This window comes from Phytophthora sojae, assembly GCF_000149755.1.
Source record: "Phytophthora sojae unplaced genomic scaffold PHYSOscaffold_3, whole genome shotgun sequence".
NCBI classification, from domain to species: Eukaryota; Oomycota; class Peronosporomycetes; order Peronosporales; family Peronosporaceae; genus Phytophthora; species Phytophthora sojae.
In genome coordinates, this window is record NW_009258117.1 from 3,002,393 (window position 1) to 3,018,852 (window position 16,460).

Genomic DNA, 16,460 nt, shown 5'->3' on the forward strand with positions numbered 1-16,460 from the left:
ATACCGCGCTCTGATTGGCTGTCCCACTCTTGCGTTTCTGATTGGCCAATTCAAACAAAAACTTCAAGAAGAGCAAGAAGATCGCCATCTTCTCGTCCGGACGAAGCGAAGCGATGCTCGACGCGGCGGCGCACATGCTGCTGCTGCTGCAGCAGGCCAAGATCAAGGGCGAGCGGCCGGCGGACGCGTCGTTCCTGCCGCTGTCGCTGGCCATGGCCTGCCTGCTGCGCCAGCTGCCCGCGGGCCTGGCGCCCCCCGCCGGTGGCCTGTCGTTCCACCAGCTGGACCGCCTGCCGCAGGAGGCGCTGGAGCGGAAGCTGGCCGCCATGTTGCTGGACGAGCCGCTGCGCGCCTTCACCTTCGTGTGCGCGCTGGTGCGGTACGCCAAGCTCGCGCGCCGGCTGCTGGGCGTCTGCCACGAGCACATGAGCAACCGCCGCACGACGGTGCAGGCCACGCAGGCCGTGGTGCAGGCCGTCGTGGAGGCGCTGCCTGTGGAGACTGAAGAAGAAGCAGAGGAAGTGAAGGAGAAGAAAGTGGACGAGAAGCAAGAGACAAAGCCAGCTGCTGCTGATGAAAGACCAGCCCTTAAAAAGGAACGTAGTGCTGTTAAAGTTAGTGAGAACAGACCCGAAAGCAGAAGCGTTGCTGCCGCTGCTTCTGCGGCGGCTGTGGCTGCGGACCCGGCGGCCATCATGCGTCGAGCTGTGGGGAGGGATGTGGGCGACGGCAGCGCGGTGCTGGAGATCATGAGGAAGTTCCCGACGGACGTTCGCATTCAGGCGCACGGGGTGCGAGCGTTGAAGGGCGTGGTGCGGAGTACGGCTACGGCTTCTGAGGCGGAGAAGCCGACGCGGGACGCGTTCCTGACCACTGGTTCTGCTTCTAAGGAGGAGGGGGAGGGACTTGTTCATGGCACGCAGAAGGCGGAGACAAGCGCGCGACTCGTCATCCAGATGGTCATTGACAAGATGAAGCAGTTCCCAGAGTCACTGCCGCTGCAGCGCGATGGATTGTTGTGCCTCGCCGAGTACGCGAATCAAGCTGACGAGCACATTCCAGTCATTACATCTAGCGGTGGCATCATCTCGCTCATTGATGCGATGGTCGCTCTTCCGGACGACGTGCCTGCCAACATGGCGGGGTTGTCGGTACTTGCGCACCCCAAAATTGCAGGTACGAGCACCAAGTGCTGCGAGTTCAATGCCGTCGATTTACGCGTTGCTGTGTGTGTACCATTAGATGAGGCGGTGGTACGAGTGAACCCGGAAAGCCGCCGTCTCGTACTCTCAGCCATGGAGAGATTTCCTTTGAATGAACAAGTCCAGGGTTTGAGTTGCTTAGCGTTGGCGAACTTGAGTCTGCGTCAAGGTAATTCTCCGATGCAGCTGTAGAATTTACACTATAGTCCGGGCACTCATATCGATGCTCTGTTGCATATTTGCGCAGATACAAGCATGCTTGAAATTGTATCGAAAGGTGGCCTCGAGATTGTTGTCGAAAGCATGAAGAGGTTTAATACGACAGCCCTGGTTCAAGCGGCAGGATGCTGGTTCATAGCGATTGTCAGCGGCAAAAGTGGTGAGAGGACTCGAAATACGTACTTCACTTTGAGTTATAGATGTACTAATCAACCGTGTTATAAATCACTGAAGAGGAGATGAAGACGGCGTGCTTAGAGGCGGGTGCGCTGCCAGTTTGTGAGAAGGCACGCCTACGGTTCCCCAGTGATCCGAAAGTCCAGCAGCATGCTGTGCAAGCGATCCAGACCATGCTGCCTGGTGAAGTGATTGAAAGCGGGGAAACGCCGCAGCCGGAAACGTGTACGCTGCAATAGCAGGGGTACGAAGGCAAGTGTGCGGCCATACAGGTACTTGCTCAGAAAAACTCGTGTAACTAATGATACTTCGTATATTGCGCATTATGTATTCGGCTCAGCTCGCATTCTATGCCTGATAGACACCGCGAGCGACACCCTGCTCCTCCTCCTGCTGGCTCGCGAACGAGTTGAAGATCTGCTCCAGCGTCGTCTGGGAGACGCTGTACTCGCGAATGTGCATGTCGGTCTTCACGTCCTCAACCAGCGCGAACATCTTGGACAGCTTGATCTCGTTGTTCGAGCCGCGCACCTTGAAGCGGCAGAAATCGTTCTGGCGCTCCATCACGAGTACTCCGCCAGGGCCAAATGCGTTGAGAAGGTAGTCGTTCAAGGTATCGAAGCGTGTTTCCTCGACACACCAGGAGCAGAAGGCCTCGGCACGGACGAACCCGTCGCGCTCCATGGCGGCGGCGAGACTGTAGCCGGTCGGATGAGAAGCAGTGATCCGCTCCTCGAGTTCGGCATTGCCGAACGCGCGACACTTGCTCTCAAGCTCCACAGGCGTCACGTACGTGTTGCCGTCGCCAAATACGTGCTGAAGCAGGTACTCCAGCTCCTCGGGCGTGGGTGTGTCGAGCTTCACGTCGAACACGAGGCCATCGCCGAACCGAGACTTGAGGTGTTGTACGCTTCCGTAGCAGCGAAGACGCCCACCAACCATGATACCGACGCGTGAGCACAAGGCCTCGCACTCCTCCATGCTGTGAGTGGTGAGCACGATCGTCGACTCCTTGCCGCGAGTCGAAATATCCGCGATGACGTCCCACATAAACCGTCGACTAACCGGGTCCATGCCGGTGGAAGGCTCGTCCAGGAAGATGATGGCCGGGTTACCGATCATGGCGATGGCCACGGACAGCTTGCGCTTGTTGCCGCCACTGAGGCTGCCTGCGAGCTTGTGCTCGAAGTCCCCGAGGTTGAGCTGCTGGATCTTCTCCATCACGACACGATTCAGCGAAGATTGAGGAACACCCTTAATGGCACCGAAGAGCTCCAAGTGCTCGCGGACGCTGAGCAAGTCAAACAAGGCGTCGAATTGTGGGCAGTATCCGATCTGGCGGCGAACCTCGATCTGTTGCGTCAGAATGTTGAAGCCTCCGAGCGTGGCTGTACCGCGACTTGGTGGCACGTCGCCAGTGAGCATCTTCATGGTCGTGGTTTTGCCGGCTCCGTTGATACCGAGGAAGCCGAAGCACTCGCCACGCTTCAAGCCGAAAGAGAGATCACGAACCGCAACCTTGCCGCCAGGGTAGACCTTTCGGAGCCCCACGAGCTTCACAGCGTCTCCGTCGGCAGCGCCGCTGGCAACACGTTCGGCTTCCTTCTCCACGTCAGCATCAATCTGGAAATCGCTGTCGCCGATGTCGTCGTTGTTGTCCTTCACCTTGGGGAAAGTCTTCCTGTAATCCAAGTACACCGCAAGTGCCATGTAGCCGATGGCAGTCACCAGCAAATAAGCCAACTCGAACCCCATGATATCACCGCTGAATGGGCTGGTCTTCTCGTCCTTGCTGAAGCGGATGTACGTAATATCGTTGAGAACCAACTGGAGCAAGCCCGTGCCGAGATTGAACAGCGGAGAAAGTCGCCACACGAACACGAGCACCGAATCAACATCCGACGTTGAACCAATGACGCCCATGATGAACGACACGATCATCAACACGACGCCAATCACGAAGTTGATCATGATGGTGTACGTCTGGGCGGCAGCGTGCTCCTTGAACAGGAACGACAGGCAGTACGTGAACGGGCAGATGGCGAGCCCGAAGAGGATGAACAACAGGATCACGGCTGGGAACGTCGCCGAGGTGCAGCTGTTGCAGTTCTGCCCCGTCATCGAAGATACGTCGAAGCCGTAGATCAACGCGAGAGCGCATACACACGGGACGATGTACATGATCAGATCCCAGATGTAGTTGGACAGCCAGAATGCAGGCAGCGACACGCCGGAGACGAGTTGCTGGTGCTTCGAGTTGTGCTCCGCCTGCTTCTCCTTCACCAGGAATACAACAATCGACGCCGGCAGGAATGTGAACGCGATGCAGATGAACATGCAGCTCACGAATGCCACTGCTGATCCAGAAAACGCCTTCGTGGCAGCGGTCACCGGAAGAGGGTAGTTGCTCACCTTCAGGTTGACCGACGAAGCTGATCCAGTCGAGCTGTTGGCTGCGAAGAAGCGATACATAGCCTGGTCCATCAATGCCTTGAAGGTCGCCGACGAATGGGGGGCCGTAGTGTTCGTGAACACGTTGTAGCCGAACAAGTTCTGGTCGCTGTCGCCATACACCAGGTAGGCGCCGTATTGGCCTTCCACGAGATCCACGCTCTGTCCGTAACCTCGGTTGTAAAGCTGCTGGCCCATTGCTACGCTGTATCCGGTGTTTCCGCTTGCGTTGATGGCCGGATCCGTGTAGGTCACGTCAAACACGGTGGGCGAGTTGGAGTCGAACGCTGGCGATGAAATCGAGAGTGTCTGAGCGTCGGCGCCAGAGAAGAAGGACGACGTCATCACCTCGTTGCACCATTCTCCCGTGCTAGCCCCAGCCTGGCAGAAGTAGGGCGTCGGAGTTGAGCTGCCGGAGTACGGGTCCGCCGTCAATGCCATGCTGGAGTCGTCAGAGGCAATAGCGCTGTTCTTCAAGATCCCCAGTCCAGCAGCAATGAGCAGCACGGGGAGCAGCGCGCTGTAGATGATCGTTTTCTTATCGCGCTTGGCGTACCGGAAACGCTTCAGCAGCAGTGCGCGCAGGTGCCTCCGGAACATCGACTCCGTCGTGATGATCTCATCGCATTCCTGATAGCTTTCGTTGGACTCGGAGTTGTCCGTCCGAACGTTGTTGCCCAGTGTGTGCTGGTTGTTCTCATCGCCCAGCTCCGCCACCTTGATAAAGACTTCCTCCAACGTTGTCACAGACACGCCATAAGAGAGAAGACCCAGCGACTGCAACTGACGATCCAGCTCAGCGAACATCGCTGCGAACTGTGACGAACTGCTGAGAGGCAGCTGAAACGCGATCTCACTGCCGACATTGCTCAGAAGCTGCGCAGAGGGGACATAAGAGGTCACAAAAGCAGAAACATCCTTGTCATCGCACTTGGCGTCGTCCTTCACGAGGGTCAAGTTGTAGCCTGCGCCGAAGCGGTTCTTCAGGAAGAGCGACGATCCACAGCAACGCAATTCGCCTTCCGCCATGATGGCGATGCGGTCGCCCAGGATGTCAGCTTCGTCCATGAAGTGCGTCGTCAGCACCATCACGCGGTCGTTGCGGTTGTTCAGCAGAATCTCCCACGTGCTGCGACGGCTGTACGGGTCCATGCCAGACGTGGGCTCGTCCAGGAACACCAGCGAGCTGTCACCGAGCAGCGACACAGCCACCGACAACTTGCGCTTCATACCGCCAGACAGGTCGTTGGGTTTCGAGTTGCGCTTCTCCGTCAAGCCGACCTCGCGGATCTGTCGGTCGACCACAGCCTGCAGCTCCTCGTCCGCGTAGCCCTTGATCTGTCCGAAGAACTGCAGGTGCTCCTGGACTGACAGCTCAGGGAATAAGACGTCGTGCTGGAAGCAAATGCCGAGTGACTGGCGCAGCTCGTCCATGTCTTCGTTGATCGACATGCCGCGGTAGGTGGCGTTACCGCTGGAGGGGGCAGTCATGCCCGTGAGCATCGAGATCAGCGTGGTTTTGCCGGCGCCGTTGTGACCCAGCAAGCAGGTGATCTGGTCCTTGTACATGGTGACATTGAGGCCTTGAACTGCCACCTTCTCTCCGCCTGGAACCGGGAAAACCTTGCGAAGTCGCTGCACAGTGAGAGCTTCACCGTTGCGCTCTTGCTCGCGCTGCTCCGCGTTCACCCGTTCAATGTTGGGGTTCACATCCAGCGCGACGTCGTCCAACAGCGCATCCTGACTTTGAACGTTGGCTGTACGCTGGCGACGGCTTCTCCAGTATGAAGGCGACACGGGAAAGTACCATTTGAGCGAGGTGCCGTACTCCTTGGGCATCACCTTCTCGAAGTACACACCGATGAGCGTGTACAGCAAAGTGTCGAAAGCGAACATCCACAACGCGGTGCTGAATCGGAAGTTGTTGGTCAGCGCGCTCACGTTCGCGAACGTCACACCAGCACCCGTTGTCTCTGCGTCCGCGAGCACCTGAACGCCAAGTGAGAGGCCCACAGGGGACAAAAGACAACCGATCGTCTTGGCTCCCTCCGCCGTGCCGGTAGTAAATGCTTGAGACATCACGTGCATGAAGAAGAAGACCACCATGCCCACGAAGGAGCCGACTCGAGCCTTGTTGAAGATCGTGCTGATCAAGTAGGCCAGCGCGAGCACGCTCATCCCGAACAGCCAGAAGAACAAGAACGTCAGGATCACGGATGTCTTGGGGAACAAGCCCGCGAGGCCAGCCACGGCCTGGACGACTGCACCGACGAAGAGGATGGCTGTGTACGTCATGTACCACGTGACGATAATTGTGCTCTCCGTGACGCCGAGGATCTTCATGAATTCCCGCAAGCGCAGCTCCTTCTCTTGGATGAACACAACCAGGATGCGGGAGATCGTGAACAGGTACGCGAGCGCGAAGATGACGGGGAAGACGTTCGAGATCGTGTCGTAAAACGACGAGCTGTCGAAACTCGTGACCGGGAATGGAGCGACTGTGGATCCGATGAAAGGCTGCGGGGCTTGGCGCAGCGGAGTGAGCAGCAGCTCCTTGGTGCCATCCGACATGTTGGCCAGAATGCTGGAAAAGGACGACTCGCCCGACACCAGTCCCGTGTTGAGCACCTCTTGGATCAAGGCGTCGTTGCTCAAGGATTCCATCAGCGTGCTGTCGAGGCTGGACGAAGCGAGAGCCGTGGTCTGTGGTCGCTGGCACACGCCAGTCGTCGACTGGTTCTTGGCGTCCCATTCAGGCATACACGACACGAAGCGCGTGACGAGCGTCTGCAGCGTCATGAACCCCGTGACCGTGTACCGCGAGTAGTAGTCTGTGTTGATTTTGGTCTGGAACGGGTCCGTGTCCAGCACCGAGCTGCTCGTCCCAGGCACGCGACCGACCGAGTCACCAGCCGTCGAGTTCAATCGCAGCGAGTACTCAATGGACGCGAACGATCCAATGTCACTCCCGAGCGGCACCGAGTCGAACACAATAGCGGCGTAGATGCGCGGGTTCTCGAGACCTTTGCCGTATTCGTCACTCTTGACGTACTCCGTCAGGTCGTCGTTGGAGTCGAAGAAGCGGACGCTCTCACTGAAGGACGGCACTGTCAGCGCCTCGCTCGACGAGTTGAGCAGATCCAGACGCGGGTACCACATGTCCATGGCCGCCGTGAAGTAGCCGCGCGTGAAGGCGTTGTCCGGCGCGATGCCGATCTTGTAGGGCGACACCTTGTCGGCGCACTCGCTGGGCACCCGGTAGGGTGACGTCGTGTCGGTCTCCACGAGGCCATTGGTGATGACGCCGGTCGTGCAGGCCGCCTGATCGGCCGCCGACAGCTCCTCGAGCCGGATGGCGTCGTCGACCGACTGCACCCCGAGCTTGAGGAGGAGGCCGGTCATGGACGACTCGTGCAGCGCGAACTTGGGCAGGTCGGCAGCCACCCACTCGATGGTCTGGCCCGTGGGCTGGAACAGGTTGTAGCTGGTGCCTAGGGCCGCGTCGCCCATGGAGGCAGACGTGTCACTCCAGCCGGAGGGCACCGCCACGGTGGTCGTCGTGCTCTTGAGCAGCCCCAGCAGGATGATGAACAGCACGGGCACCAGCACCTCGCAGGCCGTGGCCACGGGGTGGCGGCGCTTGATGAGCCAGTTCTTCCAGAGCAGCGCGCGCAGGAACGTCCAGGCGGTGCGGCGCTCCGCCAGGTTGGCGGCCGCGACGGGCTGCTTGCCCTTGTCCGGCACCATGTGATGCGGCTTGGCGGTGGTCACGTCAGCCGGAATGGTGGGCGCGTTGGTCGGTCGGTCGGTAGGAACGAAGCTTTGGGCTGGGCGGACCGCAGTGCGCGCGAGGAGGTGAATTGAGGAATGGCCAGCCAGTTGAGTCGAACTTTGATTCGCCTAGTGGCAATCGGCATGCACGAAACGATTACCCTGGCGACGTACACTTGGTTTTTGTATTAGAACAGAGACGGGCGCTTGATGCCGTTACGATGGGTCATCAAAGCGGTCAGCACCACAGTGGTAATCGCTCAAGAATATCCATCAAGGGTATTATAAACAAACAGCCCTCGAGCGTTGACGCTTTTTGAAATACATGTAATGCGTGCGGACTGAGCCGTCAGGTCCAGGGCCAACCAATAAGTATAGGAGCTCGGATGTCGAAGAGTAAGATTTAGTGCTTTAGACGCGGGTTTGCCTCGAGCGTGAAGCAGTCCGTCGGCGAGATCGCACAGAGACACTGGATGTCACCTGCGATGCGGTGACGCTAAAAGGAGCCACATGGGCAATCGTGCAGGAGGGTAAACAGCAGGCACGCTACCGTAGTGCTGAATAAACACCGCCCGCCACACCGCCGCATCGCGACTCAAACGGTTCGGCAACAATATGTAATTCACTGGAATTAGACCTGTTTAGTGCAGTGAACGAAAGTCCCCACAAATGCACTAAAGTACTTTAGTGCACGCGCTAATGTCCAGCATCAGTTGTGTGCAGGTGCGCCAAAAGTGCACTAAAGTACTTTAGTGCATTTGTAGGGACTTTCGTGCACTGCACTAAATAGGTCTAACTGGGATAACTCGCAGCGCCTATTACGGAGTAATATTGCGCGTTCTATTCGAAATTTCCGAGGTCGATTGATTGAATCGACCCAGCCGAATCGCCGCAAAACCGACAAACCCTCGTAAAATCATATTTTATGAAATACACAGGGTAAGACAATCACTCTGAACCCACGTGCAGATGCAATTCCGCATTCCGCATTTCCGCACTCGCAGCCGTCAGGACGATCGTCTCGTGCGCGAAGCCATCAGCGAGTCTCGCCATACCCTGCGCGTGGGAATGTAGCGCGTCACGACCCATCAGAAGACCAGGAGACGCCGGATACTGTATTCGCAGCAGAGCAAGCAGCTTCTGGCTTCGCCCAAGTCCTGCGCGCCGCTGCTGGAGCTGAGAGTCAAGCAGACTGTGTCGGTCAACAACGCGTCTCAGCTGGCTCCTCCCAAGACCTTCGAGCCCCTGTAGGAGCTGAGCACCAAGTCGATCAAGTGGTTCGAGAGCGCGCTGCTGCTGGCCTCACCCCAGACCTGCCCGTCGCTGCTGGAGCAGGACCTGAAGTTGGGCAAGCAGTGCTCGAGCGCGTCGCGGCCGGGGGTGCTACCCCAGACATACAAGCAGCCGCTGGAGCTGGTCACAGCGAAGAACGAGCAGTGCAAGAGCGAGTCGCAGCCGGAGGTGTCGGCCCAGACCTGCGAGTCGCTGCTGGAGCAGGCCACAGCGAAGGGCAAGCAGTACCTGAGCGAGTCGGAGCCAGAGGCACTACACTGGGTTTGCAATCAGCTGCTGGAGCTGCACAGACGATGAATTTGACAGCCAAGGCTTCGCAGAGGCGGGCATCAGCCGCAGATGCGAACCGATTGGTACCTGCTCCTACCACGACTCAAGCTGATGCGGTCCTTATGCCGCTGGTATCAACCCAGCAGCTCTACCAGCTCTTGGTACAGCCGATTGTCAAAGAAACCCTCAACCAGCGCGACGCGTCCGGCAACGCGCTGGCCCCTGCTGTTATGAGTGGTGGCTCGTTCAACGAAATTGTCCACAAGCTGTGGGAAGCTTATGCGCCCCGTGTGAAAACCCGAGCAGTAAAGACAGACGGCGTGTGGTCTACGGAGACGCCCGAAGCTGCTGAGTGGGCCAAGGTGATGCAGTTCAAGCTGAAGAAGCATGTTGTTGTCAACACCAGCACTTCAACATGAGAACTACATTGTGATTGGTCGAAAGTAGTTCTGTTGATTCGCTGCTGGATTTTTGTGACAGCTCGCTCGAATCGCTCGAGTTTCGCAATTTTGGGCGGAATCGACAATACAGTCAAACCTGTTTATATGATCCTCTCTATTTGAGCCATGCCGTTTATTTGATGCAGGCTTTGTTGCTACCAAATATTTCACTTAGTTTTTGTATGATCTCTGTTTATATGCATACAAAGTATATGAGTCACATTTTTGAGGACCAAATTAGGTCTCACCTGTTTATTTGATTCACACTGCTCATGGCCACACACTCTTCAAAGCACCACTGCTCAACACTCACGCCTACCGCAAGCCTTCTTCGCTCGCCATGTCTCCTCGCACCTGTCTGACGCTAGAACAAAAGCTCCAAGTGCACCTAAAGCTCAAGCAGAATCCTGGCATGAACAACCCCATGCTCGCCGAGTGGATCTACGCAACTTTCAGGGCCCGGGTCAGCCGTGCCACACTCGCCCGACTGCGCAACCTGCCTTCTTCTTACTTCAGCCACGTCGACCTGGCGCCGAGTGAAATTCCCTCAGTTCGAGCGGGAACTGAGGGAATTTTTCTTTCAGAACGAAGCTAAAACGGCGATGGCGGACGACGTGCTCCTGCTGAAGGCGCATGAGCTGGCGGAGCGCTTAGGAGGAAGAGGAGGAACAGGAACCGGCAGTTCAACCTGCCATTGCTCTGAGACACTGTATGGAGCTGGCTGCATTTCTGCTGCAATGCGGAGAGCAGACTGACAGAGAACGAAGAGCTTTACAGACCGGCCGTCCTCAGCGTGGCTGACAACGCACCTGTCTGGGTACTGCGTCCCCAAGCAAACATCAGCCGCGTCTGGGCCGGCGAGCTCACGGCGGGAGCCCCTGGGCGCCTACTGCGCCGACCAGTCTTTGCCATGACCGGCGACCGACCGTGCTACGGCCAGGTCACGGCGTACAAGGGTAACCGCGTCACGATCCGGCATGGCAACCAATTCACCCAAGTTACCCCCACCGCCGTGGAGGAAGTCGCCCCGGTCATCGTGTTCCTGCTCTACAAGGCAAAATTGCTGCGCCGGCTGGACTCCCGGGCGGCCATTACCCAGGCGCACGCCCTGATATCCTGGGCACCGAGGCCGCCCCAGGGACGCAGGACATCCGACGCCTACTGACGGGTATTGCGCCCGTGACGGCGCACCCACGTCTAACGGCTCAGTTGCCCTGGATGAACCCACGAACGGGACGGGATACGGAGTGCACTGTCCGCCATGTCATCACCTTCGGCTTCTACGTGGATGGTAACTACGAGGTTCCGTCCGATATCCTTCTTGGCAATCATTTCTGGGAGGACCCAACCCTGACGGGATCCTCATCTGGGCCTCGGTCCACCCCAGCTTCGATTCCCACAGTGCAGACGCGTTCGCGTCGCGCCGCAGCTCGTCAAGCTGTCGACTCGCCGCCCCTGGGAACGCAAGAGGCTATCTCGACGGATCGGGCTGGTGCCCCCACGCCGCCGTCACCAGCGCTAGATCAGGCTCAGTTTGTGGATGTGATGGATGCGCTGATCGGTGTGCCAATCCCGTCGACGCACGATAACCGGGTCAGCCATGACGCTGTGGCTCCGCCGCCGCCCAATCCGAGCACTCGACTGGGGCGTCGGGGCCACCTAGACGGCGCTTCGTCCTTCGACATGCCGGGTCCTTCGATGCGCATTCTCGCTGCGTTGGCAGAGCAGCCCGACCTCCTTCAGCATTACGCGCGCCAGCTAAGTTCCCAAGGACCCGAGCCCAAGCGCCCTCGCTACGTAGGCGTGTCTGATCTACAGGCAGCCGACGACACGTCCAGTCGGCAGGACCGCCAGCACAGCTTCCGGCCGTAAGCACGCCAGCAGGATGTTCACGAGCTTACGTGTGCAGACGATCATCGAGGCAAGTCTCCTGGTTCGTTTGTTGACTATGCGCGCGCCTCTCTAGCCACCAAGTTCATCCCGCACCCAGCCATCCTCAGCCGACTGTACGATTTCCTGTTCGGCGTCTGTGGTCTCTCTGTGCTCCATTTTCGCCGCTTCGACCTCAGTGCGCAGCTTGACTACGCTAATACCAGTCAACTCAACGCTCGCAATTTCTCTGTGGGCGTCGAACTACCGGCTCTCCCCCGTGAGCCTTCGCACGGAGACCTAAAAGCTGCCCTCGGTGTGCTGGGGACAAATAGCGAGGAGTTCTTCGACCCCTACACGCGTCGGCTGGTGTCCGCCGCGAATGACTTTGCAGAGGAGCTCAGCGACTACGAGCCCTGGTCGTCGAGCGAGGTGAAGACACTGGCCTTCTGGTTCAGCAACGTCTTCGCGGCCTACCGACGGGCCTGTGAGCACGACCTCGACTTCGGGTCCACCTCTCGTTTGGACGTGCGGTCGCGCTTCTCGATGCAGGACCCCGAACTCAGTGGTCTCATGCTTAAGATGTCCAGGCAGCGCTGGCGATCTCATCACTCTTCCAGTACGAACCCGCCCGCCGGTCGAAACCATGCGCAAGTTCACGGCCCACCCGCTCGCACCGTTCGGGCGAACACGTCGGAGTCTTCGAAGCGCCAAGTGCCGACCGAGGTAGGACTAGCGGCGCCGAGACAGGACGGCAAGCAGCTCTGCCTGCGGTTCATCTCGGCTAGGGGCTGCCCGTCGGCGTCTGCAGATCGGTGCACGCATTCATCTCTGGGTCACTTCGTCCCGACCACCAAGCTGGATCCCGTGGTGACGACTCATGTCCAAGACAAGCTGGGGGGGGGGGGGCTACGGTCTGATCTACAGCATCTCTGAGATGCGGCCGGCCCCGGTCCTCGCCCGCTGCTCTCGCTTGCACGAGTCCGCTTCATCCAAGAGACACTCTTACTGCGCCTAGAAGCTGCCGAGGCCACGATCCGGTCGGGTCGCCGCGCGGCGTTCCTCGCGGCGGGCGTACGGCCACCGGTACGGTCCCTCCCATTCGGCACGGACCTCAACTACCGCGTCGATGCTGACGCTCAACGCGCTCTCTCGGAGCTGGTGCGGAGGGCCAAGATGTCGCTGGCGGACACGATTCGGATTTGGCGGGGCCAAACAGCCACGGACACGCGGCCCAACAAGGCTCTGTGCCCTGAGCAGTTGGAGTGGCTACTAGTAGGCTACGAGCACCAAGCGCTGGTCCTCGCTTCGATTCGAGCAGGTGTTCAGCATTGTTTTCGACCGCACCAAGCTGCGCCGACGAGAGGATCGGCCACCACCCACAGCAACCACAAGTCGGCGCAGGCGATGGAGCATGCGCTGCTCCGCAGCATTCGGGAAGGGCAAGACCTGGGCACATACATGGTGGTGGACAGGGACGTCGCGGAAGCGTGGCCGGCAATTCGCATCAGCCCGTTCGGGTGCGTACCAAAGGCGGATGCGGACCCTCGCCTCGAAGCTCGCGTCACTCATGACTTGTCTTTCCCCCGTGGAGCATCGGTGAACGACGCCTCGGACCCAGCCGACCTACCGTCGCTTTCCTTCGAACCTGTGGGCGCGATTGCACGCCGCATCGAGTCGATCAAGATGCGAAGCCCCCGAGCAATCGTTAAAATCATGCGTGGCGACGTGAAGTCGGCTTTCCGGAACCTCTTTGGCCACGTCGGGGTATGCGCCAATTTTGCGGGGCTGCTCCCGCGCCAGAACGCAGTTGTTGTCGATCTGGCATTGCCGTTCGGGTGGACAGGGTCTCCTGCCCACTACAACGTCTTTGGCGGTGCAGTCACCTTTTTGGTGCGGCGCCTGGTGCGGGAAAACCGCGATTCGGAGCGGTTCTACTGCTACACCTGGGTCGACGATCACGTGCTTGTGGAGGAAGCACGCCACGATCGTCTCGAGCTGTGCGAAGTTGCGCTACGGCTGGCCATGCTGGCGGTTCTGGGGCCGCGTTCAATCAACGAGAAGAAGTTTACCCCATGGTCTACTACCGCGAGGGCCCTGGGACTCGACTGGGATACGTCCGCTCGAACGGTGTCCATGCCGTCCGACAAGATCGCCAAGGCCCTGCTTCGGATCCGTGAGCTTCTCAAGGCGCAAGTGGTGTCACGATCGAGCCTAAGCCGGGTGCTGGGCTCGCTCCGTCACGTCTGTTCGTGCATTCGGTCGGCACGGCCATTCTTCCAGCGCCTTGCAGCTCTTTATCGCCGCACTCCACGCTGGGGGCGCGTGCCACTATCACCTGGAGCCAAACTTGACGTGCTATGGTTTGAGCACATTCTCGTCCATGGCCATTTGCAAGGCATCCCGCTCCGATACTTCGCAGCGCTTCCTGATCCTGACGTCCACATCTACATGGATGCCAGTGACGCTGGCCTCTGTGCCCTCCACCCGGCCGCAAAAGCGTACCTACGCGTTCACTTTGACGAGACGGAGCGAAACATGATCGCGAGGAACGAGTTCTCTAGCAACGTCAGGGAGCAGCTTTCTGCGGTCCTCGCGGTTCTGTGCTGGGGAGACGCTTGGGTTGCATCGGAGCCGCACACGCTGACGCACATTCGCTTCTGGATTGACAACACATCGGCCGTCTCGTGGTGCAACGCTTTGCAAAGCCGAGACCAACAGTCGCAAGAATTAAACCGCGTGCTGGGCGCAGTCGAAGCGCGTTGGAAACTACGGGTGTCAGCGGCGCATCTACCGGGCGCGGTTAACACTATGGCTGACTTGGGGTCGCGCGCGTGGGAGGCGCGGGCGCTAGTCTGCAGCAATGGCAAGATCTAACCACGTCGTGGTCGCAGGTAGCAATTCCGCAGCACATCTGCAAGATCTACTCAAGCACCTGGTCGCCTTACAGCAGCGGTCCCTCGCCGAGTCCTCCCGGCGACAATACCGGATCACGTGGGGGCAGTGGTGCAATTTCTGCTCCCAGCTCGGTGTCTCGGTTTGGTTGCCAGCAACGCAACTGCACACCCATTCCATACGGCTGGCTCTCTTCACCGTTTATTGCTGGCTCGGACGCTTGCCCAGCGGTAGGGTCTCGGCCGCCTCCGTTCGGTCCAAGCTCAGCCACGTCCGCTGGTATCATCGCCTCTACGCCGACTGTGACCCCCAGCTTACTCCCAGCCACGGCCTCGTGCTGGCCGGCATGCAGCGCGTCTCCGCCCCCCCCCGCCTCGCGCGCCCCGGTCACCCTCGCAATGCTCCAATAGATAAAGGACCGCCTCGACCCCAGCAACGCCCTCCACCGCGTCATTGGTGGGGCTGCGTTGTTGGGCTTCTTCTTTCTACGAAGGAGCACTGAGTATCTGGCTGTCAAAGGAACAAGGCGAAACTACACTCTGCTAGTGGGAGACGTCAAGATTCGCGACGTGAGAGGGCGCGAAACCAGCAGCCATGACCTCGCAGCAACGGTGGAAGTTGACGTCCACCACTTTCGAGGAAGCAAGAACGATCAGACGGGCAGCGGTACGACAAGGCGGCTAGGGCGCTCCGGTCACGACACGTTATGCCCTGTTCGCGCGGCGTTGGTGCTCAGGCACCACGCTGCATCGATCGGGGCGACCGACCACAGCCCGCTCTGCCGTGTGTCGCGCGTCGAAATGCTTTCGGCCGATACGTTGGCCAAGGTGCTACGGCGGGCTTCAGCGGCTACGGGGACAGACCCGACAAGAATTTCGTGCCACTCGCTGCGATGCGGTGGTGCGACGGCGCTACTGTCGGCGGGCGTCGACAGCACACTGGTCATGCTGCACGGGCGGTGGCGCTCGGATGCGTTCCAGCGGTACACACGCTACAATCGACAAACGTCAGCGGACCTAGCGATGCGAATGGCGGGGACATCAACCTGAAGACGATACGGGCCGAGGACCCGCCGATAGTACTGAGGGGCACACACCCATGGCGTGCATCGGCGGTCTCCTCATTGCTAAGGCCAATATCAATCTCCACGGTTTGCCCCCAACACTACTGCTTGATGGGCTTTGCGTGTTGTTATGATGCAGGAGGAAGCCGAGATGAAAACCCATCTGATTGGTTGTTTACTTCAACCTGACCTCCAATCAGAACCTAGATACAATGACCTGATTTCTGTTTGCAAGGATTTCGTCTGTCATTCCGCATTGCCCGACGCCATCAGTGCGATAGCCAACTCTTTCGCGTCGCGTAGTTTAGCGCGGCCGTTTGTCACCGCCGCGAGCATGGTCGACGTAGAGTACCAGGAGTGCAGCTCCGAAGCTGTCACGGAGGCGTTGATGCAAGCTGCCGCGGTAGGAGAGTAGGCGGTCGTGGATGGTCTTGCCACGAAGTGCTCTGTGCTCGACGTGGAGAAGGCGCGCACTCACTCAACTGTCGCTTATCGAGAACCCGCGCTGCTGGAGACTCAACCGAAGCTTAAAGATGGGAGGGTTCGTTGCATTGCTCCTGGCACTCGTTCATTTGAAATCGACACATATTTGATGGCGACTATCGATGTAACGGGGTTACACGCACAAGTGGCTACAGTCACTTGTTACTCTAACAGATGCGCTGTCTGTTAGAGGTTTGAACACTTCCTCGACCTTGGTGTAAGGTGCACCAATGGCTACATTAGAGCTTTCAACGTTACGCAAGTTAACGAAATATAACGTTAAAATTTTACCGTAGTCGTTAAGATCTTCACGTAAAGATACCGTTA

General features: G+C 58.7%; 4 protein-coding genes across 4 annotated transcripts; 3 read left to right on the forward strand and 1 right to left on the reverse strand.

The window, feature by feature from the left end:
- Positions 1-134: 134 nt before the first annotated feature.
- Positions 135-1,664, forward strand: PHYSODRAFT_493396 (hypothetical protein; the record flags this gene model as incomplete). The annotated part of the gene is made up of 3 exons (XM_009524605.1): positions 135-1,176; positions 1,243-1,371; positions 1,450-1,664. 3 exons carry the CDS (start codon positions 135-137, stop codon positions 1,662-1,664), a joined length of 1,386 nt encoding a protein of 461 aa, XP_009522900.1.
- Positions 1,665-1,946: 282 nt separating this feature from the next.
- Positions 1,947-7,796, reverse strand: PHYSODRAFT_558669 (ABC transporter lipid exporter ABCA1 family; the record flags this gene model as incomplete). Its single annotated transcript, XM_009524606.1, has 1 exon — positions 1,947-7,796. One exon carries the CDS (start codon positions 7,794-7,796, stop codon positions 1,947-1,949), a length of 5,850 nt encoding a protein of 1,949 aa, XP_009522901.1.
- A 2,937-nt stretch (positions 7,797-10,733) lies between these two features.
- On the forward strand, positions 10,734-14,569 carry PHYSODRAFT_245823 (hypothetical protein; the record flags this gene model as incomplete). The annotated part of the gene is made up of 4 exons (XM_009527186.1): positions 10,734-10,779; positions 10,923-11,691; positions 11,920-12,527; positions 12,630-14,569. 4 exons carry the CDS (start codon positions 10,734-10,736, stop codon positions 14,567-14,569), a joined length of 3,363 nt encoding a protein of 1,120 aa, XP_009525481.1.
- PHYSODRAFT_491167 (hypothetical protein) lies at positions 14,556-15,636 on the forward strand (the record flags this gene model as incomplete). Its single annotated transcript, XM_009524607.1, has 2 exons — positions 14,556-14,942; positions 14,998-15,636. The coding sequence occupies 2 exons, from the start codon at positions 14,556-14,558 to the stop codon at positions 15,634-15,636; spliced, it is 1,026 nt and encodes a 341-aa protein (XP_009522902.1).
- Between the last annotated feature and the right edge of the window lie 824 nt (positions 15,637-16,460).